This window comes from Trichophyton rubrum, assembly GCF_000151425.1.
Source record: "Trichophyton rubrum CBS 118892 genomic scaffold supercont2.2, whole genome shotgun sequence".
Classification (NCBI taxonomy): Eukaryota; Fungi; Ascomycota; class Eurotiomycetes; order Onygenales; family Arthrodermataceae; genus Trichophyton; species Trichophyton rubrum.
Genome location: NW_003456427.1, coordinates 1034706 through 1048704, shown reverse-complemented (window position 1 = coordinate 1048704; position 13999 = coordinate 1034706). Strand labels below are relative to the sequence as shown.

At 47.4% G+C, this 13999-nt stretch overlaps 7 protein-coding genes across 7 annotated transcripts; 2 read left to right on the top strand and 5 right to left on the bottom strand.

The window, feature by feature from the left end:
- Positions 1-5: 5 nt before the first annotated feature.
- On the bottom strand, positions 6-511 carry TERG_11778 (uncharacterized protein; the record flags this gene model as incomplete). Its single annotated transcript, XM_003237175.2, has 2 exons — positions 6-308; positions 374-511. 2 exons carry the CDS (start codon positions 509-511, stop codon positions 6-8), a joined length of 441 nt encoding a protein of 146 aa, XP_003237223.2.
- Positions 512-1046: 535 nt separating this feature from the next.
- Positions 1047-2099, bottom strand: TERG_01943 (1-aminocyclopropane-1-carboxylate deaminase; the record flags this gene model as incomplete). Its single annotated transcript, XM_003237174.1, has 1 exon — positions 1047-2099. One exon carries the CDS (start codon positions 2097-2099, stop codon positions 1047-1049), a length of 1053 nt encoding a protein of 350 aa, XP_003237222.1.
- Positions 2100-2628: 529 nt separating this feature from the next.
- Positions 2629-4382, bottom strand: TERG_01942 (uncharacterized protein; the record flags this gene model as incomplete). The annotated part of the gene is made up of 6 exons (XM_003237173.1): positions 2629-3523; positions 3609-3686; positions 3780-3823; positions 3926-4051; positions 4174-4277; positions 4358-4382. The coding sequence occupies 6 exons, from the start codon at positions 4380-4382 to the stop codon at positions 2629-2631; spliced, it is 1272 nt and encodes a 423-aa protein (XP_003237221.1).
- Positions 4383-5077: 695 nt separating this feature from the next.
- TERG_01941 (uncharacterized protein) lies at positions 5078-9061 on the top strand (the record flags this gene model as incomplete). Its single annotated transcript, XM_047747834.1, has 5 exons — positions 5078-6701; positions 6773-7410; positions 7470-7838; positions 7902-8690; positions 8756-9061. 5 exons carry the CDS (start codon positions 5078-5080, stop codon positions 9059-9061), a joined length of 3726 nt encoding a protein of 1241 aa, XP_047603799.1.
- A 560-nt stretch (positions 9062-9621) lies between these two features.
- Positions 9622-10115, bottom strand: TERG_01940 (uncharacterized protein; the record flags this gene model as incomplete). The annotated part of the gene is made up of 5 exons (XM_003237171.1): positions 9622-9648; positions 9717-9749; positions 9816-9890; positions 9954-10025; positions 10086-10115. 5 exons carry the CDS (start codon positions 10113-10115, stop codon positions 9622-9624), a joined length of 237 nt encoding a protein of 78 aa, XP_003237219.1.
- Positions 10116-10311: 196 nt separating this feature from the next.
- On the bottom strand, positions 10312-10626 carry TERG_11777 (uncharacterized protein; the record flags this gene model as incomplete). Its single annotated transcript, XM_047750839.1, has 1 exon — positions 10312-10626. One exon carries the CDS (start codon positions 10624-10626, stop codon positions 10312-10314), a length of 315 nt encoding a protein of 104 aa, XP_047605535.1.
- Positions 10627-11864: 1238 nt separating this feature from the next.
- TERG_01938 (uncharacterized protein) lies at positions 11865-13892 on the top strand (the record flags this gene model as incomplete). The annotated part of the gene is made up of 6 exons (XM_047747833.1): positions 11865-11932; positions 11991-12160; positions 12225-12568; positions 12626-12907; positions 12976-13729; positions 13786-13892. 6 exons carry the CDS (start codon positions 11865-11867, stop codon positions 13890-13892), a joined length of 1725 nt encoding a protein of 574 aa, XP_047603798.1.
- Positions 13893-13999: the final 107 nt, after the last annotated feature.

Genomic DNA, 13999 nt, shown 5'->3' with positions numbered 1-13999 from the left:
CACGTCTAGCCTCTCCTCAAACTCTCGCGCAGTTTCCGCTTCTTTTCCGAGTCCAGTCCAATTCCGCCGCGATTCTCCTTCACCGATACCCACAGGGGTTCTCGCAGCCGTTGATCCGGCTCGTCACTTTCAGACCCGCCTGGATTCTGCCTGCCAAGAGCGCTGCCGGGTTTGTAGCCCAGTTTGGCCATCATCTTGAAGCCCTTGTTGGACGCATCGAGGGTGCTCTTTGCAAGCGCCGCCTCGCGTCGTGCTGCTTCTGCGGCGGCCACTTCGGCCTTGGATGGGACTCGCGCTCTTTCTTCTGCCTTTACTCATCAAAACCAATCAAGTTAGCATCCCGGTAGGTTCCTATTGGTAGTTTGTTACTCACCTCTCGCTGCTTTCGGAGCTTCTTCTGTGCAAAGGTCTCCCTTTTAGTCTGGGGCTCCTCCACGAAGGACATCGACATGTAGTCGTCTTCCTCGTCCTCGCCATCGTCCCGTCGCCGCCTCGCTGAGAGTTTGTCCATCCTTAGTCACGGGGGACGAGCAACCCCACGCATCTCGGTCTTTTTCTCCCTTGTAGGATACTCGCTGCAAAAACAGGGAATCAACACAGTCAAAAAGTAGAGCGTAAATAGTTAAAAATCATACAACGCGCAAACAGCTTGAAAGGCAAAGCAAAATCCACCTCTTATCTTTTATCGATAAGGTAAGGATTATGTAATGTCTTTAGTGTCGTGAAAATAAGGTTGGAGCCTCATTCAGTCACGTGAGTAGTCTAAATTTAAGCTTAGATAAGCGAGTTCAAGGGGTTGATAGGGGGTCAATTCAGTCAATTAGGGGGTAAAAGATGTGTTTCTACTGCAGTTTATGCATTTAAACATCTATTCTGACAAGATAGGTGCTTCTTCTTGATGTGTGCAATAATGAAATGTCCTCGATTGAGGTCGATACCTTGCAGGAAAGATGGAGAAATGAAGGGCTATAGCTGGCAAGAAACCTAGGTCTATAGAGCAGACATAATATACCGTGTTTCGCCGCATCTACTTGCAAAAGACCGAATTACTCAACATGGCCCAGCTGCGAATACGCATTGAGAGCCAGCTGCCCGCCCAGATGGGCATACAGGATATTCCCAGCCTTGATCTCGCCATTTCTCACATACCCCAGCAAGCCAGCAAGGCTCTTCCCTTCATACACCGGGTCAGTAATGAAAGCATCCATCCTCGCCCCATACTCAATCGCCTCCCACGTCTGCTTGTCGGGGACCCCGTACGTCCCAGCATGGTATCTCTCGTCGAGCACTATATCTGCCTCCGTGATGTCATCCGCCTTTAACCCAATCTTCTCAGCAGTGCCCCTGGCAATCCGCAGAACCTGGGCCCGAGTCTTCTCCGGAGTCGCAGATCCGTCAATCCCAATGATCTTCTTCCTGGGCTCGTCCGGATAAAGCTTCTCGATCAGCTTGAAGCCCGCCACGATGCCTGCCATCGTAGACCCCGTCACTGCACACACAAATATATAGTCGAACGTCATGCCTTGTTCTTGCTCTTGTTCGCGTACCTCGAACGCCCAGCGAGCAAAACCCAGTCCTCCGAGCGGATGATCCGAGGCACCCGCGGGTATGTAGTAGGGTTTCTGGCCCTTGGCTTCATATTCCTTCACCAAGGACTTCAGGGTACCCTTGTGCTCGATGCCAAAGGAGGTCATCTTCTCGATCCGCACGTCTGCGCCCATCAGGTAGGAAAGCTGGATGTTGCCGACCTTCTCGTAGCCCGGGTCAGCCCATTCGACCCATTTCTCCTGTACTAGACCGCACTTCAGGCCCATCCGGGCGGCAACGGCAGCAACTTGGCGGGTATGGTTGCTTTGGATGCCGCCGATGCTGACGAGGGTGTCGCATCCCTGGCCAACAGCATCGGCCGCCAGGTACTCGAGTTTGCGAGTCTTGTTGCCACCGTACGCTAGGCCGGAACTGATATCGTCTCGTTTCGCATATATTCTGACCTGGCCACCGAGATCTGCTGTCATCCGCGGCAGAAGGTGGATGGGCGATGGGCCGAGGAGGAGCTCCTGGCGCGGGATCGCGGCAAATGGCTCAGGTAATTTGACCATATTATTAGTTACTTTTATGGTGATGGCAAGTAACACACCTCAACTTGCAGATTAGTGTATAGAATGCTGTCGTTAATTGATTCGAGCCACGGCAGCTTATATACGAACCGTTTGGTGACTTGGTCGGCTAGCTAACTACTTGTCCCCCGCATCCTTCAGCTGGCCGAGACTTTGTTACGCCTAGACGTCCTTACCTCGGCCTTGGGATGCTAAGTTGATAATGGATGGCAGCGCCGGCTACGTAGCTTGCCCATTGGATGTTATATTTAGAAGTGGTACAATCAGAAGAACACGTTATGATTTAGGCCGTAAACGTATCTTTGTTGAAAGAAGATTTGACGTCGTGGATAGTTGATATAACCCTGACATCGACTCTAACGCTGGTAGCTTCTCTATCTATGTACAAAGAGCGCACATTGAAGCTTGATAAAACAAGGCGACACAGCAATGGCATGCTTTCTATTATAGAAAAAACGTTTGATCATGTATTATAAAGTGTAAATCAGCCCGCGATTTCCTGGGGGGAGTTCTAATTCAACTTGACAGGCTTGTTGAATGCCGCTTGCATCTTACTGTTTGTGACGTCCCCAAGAGCACCCCCATTCAAGGATGCGCGTCGCTTCTTGATTGTCAAGCAGTTGATGTCCAGGAATGCCGTAATACGGCCGATAACGTATAAAGCCCAGTGCATGTATGCAGCAAAGGCGAAAGCGAGGTAACCCCACAGATACCAAAGTTCCACCGTAGCCCCGACAGCTGGTAGCCCGATCGCAGGGAGGTTGACGAGAACTGCACCGCCAATAAGGGGTGTGATCAGGACAGTCCAGTAAGGAAATGGCTGTCTTGTAAGATGAGCGAGGATGATCTTGGTGGTCATACGCCCAAAGACGAAGCATAGGGTAACTGCGAAAAGCACGAGATGGTTATCCTTTAGAATAAAGGAATACGGGGAATAGACCCAGGATATGGCCGATATAGTTGAGATGATGATGGAAGTCCATTCCAGGAAAATGGGCAACACCGGCAACCCATTGCGTCTCCGTGCCTGGACCACGTTATAGACACACTCAGGCAAGTGGGCAGTGAAGAAAGAGGTAAGAAGGACAAAGACCCAGATGTCAAGGAAGGTGACGTTTCCGATCAAGTCTGCGTATCCGATACCGTCGGCCAGAGGACGAGAGTAGATCTCTGGTCCGTAATAGCCTGCTGCCATGATGATCGCAGTGGCAATGATTAGACCTTCGGTAGGGCCATTGAAGTAGCCCAGGTAGAGAGTGTGGGTATGATAAGTCTCCCAGGTCGAGAAGAACATGGGTAGACATGGGATCAGCATGGTAAAGGCCCCGATTTTGGTCGGTCCTTGACCCATGGCTGCAACCTCAAGTAAACTTGCTAATGTGCAGTTTAAAGAGTCAATTCCATGGCTGTTTCAGGTTCACACAATACGTTAGTTTTCCACTTTCCAAGTTACCAGCATATAAAAGGAGATAATGTTTCTCATAACCTTACTCAAACAATTCTCCAAGAGGACTTGACGTGCCGGTGCGTCGAGCCTGTTTACCATCAACGTTGTCCATGGTAGAATACCTAGTCGACTCGTCAGTAACACATTGACAATATATCCGTGGGCGTGAATATAGCCAACCCCGAGAGTGAGACCAGATCCAAAGAGTGCCTTACATCCAGATGCCGATAGCAAAGCTATAGTATACCCATGAGGGGGCCTAATAGCCGGAGGACATTTCTTAGCAAATTTAATGCACGCTACAAGACGCATTCAATCACTTAAATAGGGCTTTTTTTTTTTTCTTGGTCTCAGCACACACCGGGCCTACGAGATCAGGCATGTAAATCTCGAGCAGCACTACGTTCCCAACAATGAATCCAAACCCAAGCAGGGTGACCATGTTGGGAGCGATCCATAGCGGCAAAAGCTCGACAAAGGCATTCCACTAGAGGTGACGAGGTAGAATTTGATTAGTCCGGGGTTTATATACATGGCATACAGCGAGCCTATCAGCCCCTTCGGAGACAATGAAAAGGGTGTTGACAAGGGCGAAGAGAGCGACAGTACATAGTGTTTGAGTATATATCGAGAGATATACGACTTATCGACACTCGAGTATTTGTAACTCTTCAATGGAGCCAGGGTCTCATCCGTCAAGGAATCCTCCAATCCTGTCGTGTGCGCAGGTTAACAATACGACCTATTCCCACCAGTAACAATGAAACAACCAAACGGCGGAGCATCGACGTACCGGCAAGTTTCCTGACCACATCCATTGTAGAACGAACTGGCGACCTGTGCAATGATAACGAGGGCCCCGACTGATCTTCAAAACATGCTGAGACGCTGCCTGGTCATCAGCCTTTTCTTTTCTTTCTATCTTTCTTTCTTTCTTCTTCGACGGACGTTCAAAACCGTTGAAGTTCATTTCGTGGGGTAGAAAAGAAAAGAAAAAAAAAAAATAAAAAAAAAAAGGAGAGCAAAAAAGTGATGTCACGTGATAAAGACCGAGCATGTGACTGTCACGTGCAGTGTGTCCCATGCTAACCGCTTTGAGCCTAGCGTGGCTCTGCGCATTTCGATCGCGAAAGCTCGAAGAAAGTTCGATTTTTTATATATTGAATTGAATTGAATGAAATTAATCGACGGCGAGGCAGCTGAATAAACGGGCAGCGCCAGCGCGACAATACCAGCGTGTTCTCTGCTTGCCTCTTATTGTCGATAATGGGCCCCTGCGCTAGCTGCGTGCGTTGGATATATTAACTGGCACCCGCAGCTTGCTCTCTCCCTTCACCAATGCCTAGTGCTGGACTTGCTCACCCGGTTGGGCAGCCTCGCTTCCATACAGCAAACATCGCGCCGCTCACAGCCGTCTTCCCTTCGCGATATGGTCCTGCCGCTATATAACGACCGTTAGGAGAACCGACCCTTCTTGATACCCGGCGTGCGCGCGCGCAGCCGATACGAAACGATGCCTGGGCTGGTCGACATGCAAGGAGCTCCGCCGCCCTCGGGGCTTGGCTACTCAGTCAGCCATCAGAAGGTCGAGCTCGATATCGACTTCACCAGCCGGAGCATAAAAGGGAAAACAGAAATCACCATACACCCGGATTACAAAGACCTGAAGCTTGTCCGTTTGAATTTCCGGCAGGGCCAGCTGAAACGCATCACCGTGGGCGGGAAGACAGCTACGTCGAAATACATCGACCCTTACGAGGCACTGCAGCTCTATGGTGTCCAGTACCACCGCAAGCTCTCCATGAAGCTTGATGCCCTGTCGAAAACACCCCCCGAGCCAGAGCTGGTGATCACAATCCCGAAATCCGTTCGCATAGAGGAGCTAGACCCCTTTTCGGTTGAGGCGCAGACACAGCTATCACTAAGGGCCACTTCAGGCGGCACCAACGGTACCGGCGGTGCGGACGATACTGTGGATGGAAATCGTGCGGCCGAAGCTTCTCTTCCAAGGTTTACAGCAATAACTATACTCATCGAATTTACAATCGAAAAGCCAAGGGATGGGATCCAATTTGTTGGACTCGAGAGCCGTGATTTGCGATACCCTCATGCATTCACTACCAACTCTTCTGATACTGGAGAGTTCTGTTGCTTGTTTCCATGTGTGGATGACATGTCTTCCCGATGTACATGGGATATATCGATTAGATGCCCACGGACTCTAGGGGATGTGTTTTCCAAATCGCCTGATAATGGCGTCGTTAATGGAACCAGCAGCCGAACAAATAGCTCGAGGAAGACTGGACTTTCTGCCGAGGATGCAGCGTTGGATATGGTTGTTGCATGCTCAGGAGATTTGACAGATGATATACTCGACCCCAAGGACCAAACCAAAAAGACCGTATCTTTCTCCTGTAATACACCACTTTCCGCTCCGCAGATTGGATTTGCACTTGGACCATTTGAATATGTCAATTTGTCCCAGTTCCGTGAAAGTGATGAAGATGACCAGCTTGGCGCCAATGCAGTTCCTGTCCACGCTTTTTGTCTCCCTGGAAGGGCAGACGAAGTGAGAAACACATGTTTGCCGATGGCGAAAGCAGTTGACTTTATATCCCTGACTTACGGTTCATACCCTTTTGCTAGTTTTAAACTATGTTTTGTTGACGACCTTCGAGCGGACACACTACCTGCTGCAGGCTTCACCCTATGTAGTGATCGAATACTTTTTCCAGAGAACATTATTGACATGATGTATGATTCGACAAGATGCATAGTGCATTCATTAGCATACCAATGGGTTGGAATCAACATCATTCCAAAGGATCCTACCGACACCTGGGTGATCACAGGTATATCTTACTACATCACGGACACATTTATGAAAAAGATCGGCGGAAACAATGAGTACCGATACCGGCAGAAACTGCTAGCAGATCGAGTGGTTGAATTAGACGTGTTACGCCCGTCTCTCTGGGACATGGGAGCCATTCTCAAAATTGACCCCTCCGAGATGGAGTTTATCACTTTAAAAGCACCACTTGTCCTGTATATCCTTGAACGCCGACTATCCAAGGCAAGTGGCAAGGCTACTATCTCTCGCATCATTTCTCGAATCTTTCTAAACGCACGAATGGGTCGGCGGCCTCGCCTCTTAGTTCACTACCACACTGCTGGAGTGGCTTGTCTACATACACTCACTGGGGAGATGGCGCTTTCTTCAGCCAATGGGTTTACGGTGCCGGCTGCCCGCGATTTACTGCTAGCCAAAGGTTCAACAAGAAGAAGCTTGTTGTTGAGATGATGATTTCTCAGGTTCAGAGTGAACAGACAACCGCCCGTGACCTCGAACGATCTACTTTCATGAGAGACGTGAAGGAAGAGATACGCAGTGTCTATGCTGGCACAGTTCAAAATGTGTTTACGGGCTCAATGACCATTCAAATTCACGAAGCAGACGGAACACCTTATGAACACATAGTTGAAATCAAGGAGGCCATCACGAAGTTTGATATCCCTTACAATACCAAATATAAACGTCTCAAACGTAATAGGCGACAAAAGGAACGAGCTGCAGCCATGTCCGGTATTGATCCTAACAGTGAGACTCAAGACGACGTGCTGCTTTATTGCCTGGGAGACGTGCTCCAGTCAGATGAAGACATGGAAAAATGGAGGATTGTCGAATGGACCAAGGAAGATGAGAGCCGCATGGGACAAGAATCCTACGAGTGGATTAGAATGGATGCCGACTTTGAGTGGATATGTAAAATGTCACTCGGTATGCCGGGATATATGTATTTATCCCAGCTGCAGCAAGATCGTGATGTGGTTGCACAGCTTGAGGTAAGGCTGCCCCCATTCCTAGATCTTATTGACTGGTGCATGAGTCTGATGGTTTCTAGTCTATACAACATATGGCTGCACAACGAGAGCATGCCCTGATATCGAGTATCTTTGTTCGGACAATACTAGATCGTCGATATTTCCATGGAATTCGAACAGCAGCTACGAAGGCACTGGTCAAACATGCCAAACAGGAAGTTGACTGGATTGGCCTCTTTCACCTAGAAAATGCTTTCCAGGAGCTATACTGCCTCCCAAATTCGTCTATGGCTCGTTCGAATGACTTTTCAGACCGATCTTCATACGCGGTGCAGTTGGCTCTTATTGAAGCAATTTCAGAAGTGCGGGATGAAGATGGTCGGACCCCAATGAGAGTAAAGCAATTCCTCTATGAGAAGCTGAAATTTAACGACAACTCCAACAATGAGGTATGCTTTATTCACGACACCTTTCCACTGTTCATATTGTGTAGTGTGGCTTACAACTATTAGTATTCCGATTGCTTTTACATATCGACACTGCTCAAATCCATCTGCAACGCATTGCTTGGTCGAAGAGAAAGCAGATCCGACGATGGCAATTTCGATATTAACAAAGAAATCGAACGTCAGGCGGAGGAACAGCTCGACAAGGACTGCATTGCCGAGATTGATAGATATCGACGAATCGATGAATGGGCTGGTTCGTTCAGAAATATCTTCTCAAGGACATCACTCGAATGCCAGAAACGACTTATGAAGGCTAGAATGCTTGATGTCGACATTGTCCAGTTTGCCCAATACACACGCGCTGGAATTTTGGAAGAACTGAGACTCAAGGCTTTTGAAATTCTACTGGAGTTCAAATTGTTTGAGCACCCAGAGCTCATAACATGGTACATTTACAACATGTCAGCGGATCCCTCACCTTGGATCCGACGGAACCTTTACCGCATGTTCGGTGAAGCCCTCGCAACTATTGCATTTGGCATGGAATCAGAGACTTCTGGCTCCTTGGAAAGTAGCTCACTTGTTATTGAGCAAGAATCGTCAACCGAAGCTCGACAAATCCAGTTGGCTAGAAGGCAAACGGTTCCTGGAGCTCTAGATGCCTTAAAACAAGAACTTGGCTCAAATAAAACCCTTAAAGAGGCACTATGGGCAGCATGTAACTCACCGCGAGCGAGTCTCGTAGAGTTATGTGACTTCGTCTATGCCGTTGGCGCCTTGTACCATCCTGTTGAGCAAGCATTGGTCCGCCTGAAGTACCCTCGCTACTGGAAAACACAGCACCTAGGAAACGTAAGTCCGACCATATTTCCTAATCTTACACTTTGATGAACTTTGCTAACATTGATCTTCTCCAGGGTAAAATGAAATTCTTCAAATCCGGCTGCTTCCGCACCCGCCCAGTGGGCAGCACTACCGCGACTACAACAACTACATCAAAGACCACAACCGCACCTGTGCCTACTCCCACCGTGAAGAGGAAGCGTGAACAAGATACCAATGGCACTCCTCAACCTCTCAGTCATAAACTTACACTCAAGGTTCCTAAATTGGGCACCTTATGTTCCCCGTCACCACAACCGCCTCCCCCATCTTCCGCCGTTAAGCCGAAGATCAAGTTGAAGCTCAAAGCTAAGAGCTCAAACTTTTCTCCAAGTTCATGAATAATACCTTGGAGTTTTTACATTTTGCTATAATTACTCTCTGCCTTACTGTTATTTTTCGCACTGATTATTCTGTCTTTCTCGGCGCTCGGAATCCGTACAGCGGGCTGGTTTAACACTCGGATATGTCATGAACAAAAGGGCGCAACGGGGTTATATGGCTGGTTTCTATTTCCCTGTCTCTATTCGTTTTCACTTTTTCTACCAAGCAACAAAACAATAACCTCAACGGCACGGAGTTTGGTTGATGGGAGGATCTAGTCATTTCTGCATTTTATATTAAGCAGTGTCACACTTATACTAGTAATCAAGCATCCTTCGTTTTTAAAACAAGTTATTCCATATTGTCCCATTTTTGTATATCGTTTTCGTTTCAAAGCATGATGTTTGTTTGACCTGCCTGGCATAAAACTCCGTTGAACTATAAAAGATGATTCGAGATATTTGCGGAACGGATAAAATGGCCGATTAATTCTGAAGTATTATCCCACCCAATCCGAATAAATACTCCGGGAAGATTTAAATGAACAGAACGCGGTCTAGCGTTGGGGAGAAGTCTATCACCGATCGCTAATACGCTCAAGGGCCTAATTAGGAGATGGAATGTTAGCATATTCCCCCTTATATGAACCCTACTTTCCAAGGGAATACAAACCTCTAGCATAACCACTGAATTTCCACGGATAACCTGTATACGGATCAACCTTAGCTTCCATAATGGCCTTCATGTACGCTTTGTGCAATGTTTCCTTACCACCATGCCTAGTGGGACTTTTTCACCTCCGTTCTTCTCTTCCACAGCATCGTCCAGGACAATATTCATGAAGACCTATCCCGGTATTAGTTATATATTTCACTTGCGACTAGGTATGGGGTATTCAGAGCGTCGTACATCGTAACCTCGAAGGACTCCGATAACCTTGCGGTTCCCATTCAGTTGAACGAACAACCGCTTCTCCATATACTATTACACAAGGTACGGGTTAGCAATGTATGCGGGAGAAAATCACATCCGTGAACATACCTTTTTCAATTCTGGCTGAGCTTGAGGCATTTTGACTGAGATCTATGCTTGGTCAACTAGCTACAGAGCTCTTCTCTTCTGGATAATTGAGGGTTGAATGTTTTCTCGTGGAAACGCGATAAGCTGCTCGGGGTCGGAATAACATGGTCCCGTGATATGGATTTCTGAAGCTCCCGTCCAAACTGCGCTCGACTTTTGGACCCTTCATACAATAACTACTTGCTTACTATCGGGGTGGAAGTGTTGAAATTCGAAGGGTTTCTACTACGTTCCGTGCTAGTATGAGCTCTTCGTTTGCAAGTCGGCGCAAAGCCCGGCGGGTTGGTGCGGACGATGAAGATACAGATGGAGCTGTTGAGCAAGGTGAGCTCTCTATATACCCAGCTATCACGGTTTGCATTGATGGACTGACCAACAAGTCAGAACCTGTTGTTCGGAAACCGGTCTCAAAATCAAAGCGGAAGTCGAAATTAAACCTTTCCTTTGGGGTCGGTGGAACTTCTATGACCGACGATGTTTCGGACGAAGGAGAGGTTGTCATTCCAAAGAAGACGGGGATAAGGCGTAATGTTCTGGACAGAGCAGCGAACCGAAAACACCTAAACTCATCGGAGACACTTCCTGTCCGAGCTGGCCGAGATGATGACCGACCCAGCTACAGCAAGGACTACCTCCAGGAACTACGAAATTCTACACCGTCCACACCAAAGAACGTGTCGCGCCCGGACACCGAAGATGAAAAAGATAAAGCCTTGGATATAGCCGGCAAATTTGGAGAAGTGGCAAAATACACCAGACCCTCTGCTATTCCCAGTGAGGCAGAAATCAGGGAGAAAAAGGAGCGCCGCAGCCGCCTGGCCAAGGAGCAAGAGTACATATCTCTCCATGATACCGGCATAGAGGATGAGGATGATGAGTGGTCACTCTCAAAGAAACCGCTTGAAACCGACACAAGGCTAGTGCGAGACGACGAGGATTTTGCGGAGGGCTTCGATGAGTACGTTGAGGATGGCCGGATAGCAATGGGCAAACGGGCAGAGATCGAGCAAAAACGGCGGCAGCGTGCAAATATGAAGGAGCTCATCAATGATGCCGAAGATCTCTCCGACGAGGATGACTCCGAAACCGAACGCCGGGCTGCATATGAATCTGCGCAAACTCGCGCAGGAATGGATGGTTTGAAGAGGGACGCTGACGAACCTGTAACGCGCCCAAAAACGCCACCCAAAATAACGTCTCTTCCGACGCTTGCATCGAAATTGGCTGGCTTGCGAATGAATGTGGTCGAAATGGAAAACAATAAGACACAACTTGTCAATCGTTTGGAAGAACTTCGCAAGGAAAAGGTCGAGATATCGGAGAGAGAGACGGAAATCCAAAATTTTTTGAAAGAGGCTGGCGAGAAGTATGAAAAACTTCGGGCAGAGGCCGGACAAACTGCTGCTACGGAGAAGCTTATCACAGGAGATGAAGTGGGAGCTGACCGTGGACTTGATAATCTCGCTACCATGTCGCTACCAGCACCGGATACCGAAATGGATGAAGAGGATTAAAAAGACGACAAATGCAGCAGGAAAAAAGCAAAAGTAACCGTGTTTACGGTCTAATCAAAAGCGACAAGTATGGTTGCGTCATGCCTTCCTATACTCCAAACTATCAATGGAAAGGAAGCTACATTATCACCGCGCGAACTTCCATGACAGAAGCTTTGCCTCCATCAAGATGCTAAGACTGCAGCTTCGTTCTATCTAAACGGATAGATTCAGACTCGAGGAGAATATGGCACGCCAGTTATTCCTTTCATTCAGGCATTCACGTCCTGCAGTTAGACGATCGAAATTTGACAGGTATGAGTTGTAAACGCACGCTGTGTATGATGTGGGATTAATAGTTATATCGTTCTAGATATATTCCTTACCGTATACCCTTGATTGAATCTCCTCTCGATAAGACTAATACTCCCCCGCGTCTATATCGACAGGCAGATGCTACACCAATAGAGCTATTTTTTGATCTCTTTTTCGTGGCAAACCTCTCAACATTCACCGCTTCAAATGACATAAACTCATTGGAAGGTGTGTGCCTATGGCTACCGTCTTAACAGTGTGTTAGTATGCAAACAACTAAGAAAAGATGTAGCACTGTGGTCATACGTCTGCTTTTTGGGGATAATCTGGTTCACATGGCTTCAGGTCACTCTATTTGATATTCGTTTCGCTCGAGACTCTGTCTTTGAACGGTTATGCAAAGCAGTGCAACTGGCAACTATGGTAGGATTTGCTTCTGCCGGCTCTGGCTTTGCGACGCGAGTTCTACCAGAGAATATGTGGATATTCCATTCCATGACGATACTCCTTGCCATAAGCCGTTTGATGCTGACGCTGGAGTATTTCATTGCCTCCGTATACCTACCTCCCGAGACAGCGTATAATTTACGCTGTGTCACTCTATTTATGTTTTTGAACAGTCTGATATACATTGCGGTAAGCCGTTCCAGGTCATAGATAACATATCATTCGAATTTTAACATGAAATCACAGCTATATTTTCTCTTCAATGACCAGGCAGCGTCTGTTGGATCGCAAATATGGATCTTATGGTGGTTTCAGTTTGCTGCCGAAACTTTCGTAGTAATGGTAAAAGCAGACGAATCGCCAGGTATTGGCTTTGAGGACACGCACCTTAATGTTCGTATGGGCCTCCTCACGCTTATCATCATTGGCGATGGTATTATATCGGTCACCAGGATCGTCAATAGGACTGTGGGCAATGGCTGGACTCGCTGGTCTTTTGTCCATATATTTGGAGTCACAATTTCTGTAGTACGTGTCCACCTCTGATCAATACTAATTTCTCATATTTGGGTAAAGGAGCTAATAGATAAATATAGTACCTCTTATGGCAGTCTTATTTCGATATCACACCCACTGAAAATTTGGGAAAGCTTCGGCAAAAAATATGGACATGCTTGCATTTCCCATTGCATGCAATCCTCATTCTTTTGTCTGAGGGAATGCAAATTCTAGCATTGACATTGGATGTGTCGCTAAAACTCAAACGTTTGCGCGATACTATCTTGTCCGCTTGTGGTGTTGCAAGGCCTAGTACCTTGGATGCGATTGATTCCATTAACAGAACAATTGCAGGCTTTGGAATTGATTTCGAACATGGTGCAACGGAGGAAAATAATGCAATTCAAGGCCTCTTGTGGGATCTCAGGCGTCAGTCCCGCCTCTGCCCTTCAGATATGGAGAGCGGTGCTTTGAATATTGAGAGGTCCCATGATATCATGGGAAATGTGACTGTGGCGCTCTTCTCCAGCATGGGAATCACTCCGCCAGATGGCCACACAACGGCAAAAAGAAGCGATCATCTATTAACGATGTATCTTAGGATGTTCGGTTTTGTATTTCTATATTATTTCATCGTGGCTGCTCTTGCCATGTTTATGTTTGCGGCATTCATCTTCTTGGTCAACCATGATCCCACAAAAAGAGTGTTTCGACTAGGTGCCACGGGAACACGAGTGGTGGCAGGATTATCATTGCTGAGCATCATAGCCTTAGTGTCGAATTTTGACCTGGCTTATAAGTACATGACAAATCCTATGATCCTCTTCACGGTAGCTCTGGCACTTCTTATATGTATGTTCCTCTTTCCACGGTCAAACTCCGCTCGGTAGCTGATGCACGTTTCCTAGGTCTCTTGAGTGATCAACTGTGGCATACACTGGCCTTCTACTCTGCAAGTTTTGAAGCTGAGAGTGGCAATGACATAGAGCTAGATGCCATACCTACCAGTACATAAATAGTGACCAAGAGAATAGCGACAGCAACGGAAAAGGGTGTGTTCTAGGCTTTGAAATTTTGTTTCCCAGACCCACGTATTGATATGATAGTGAACCTCAAACGCTA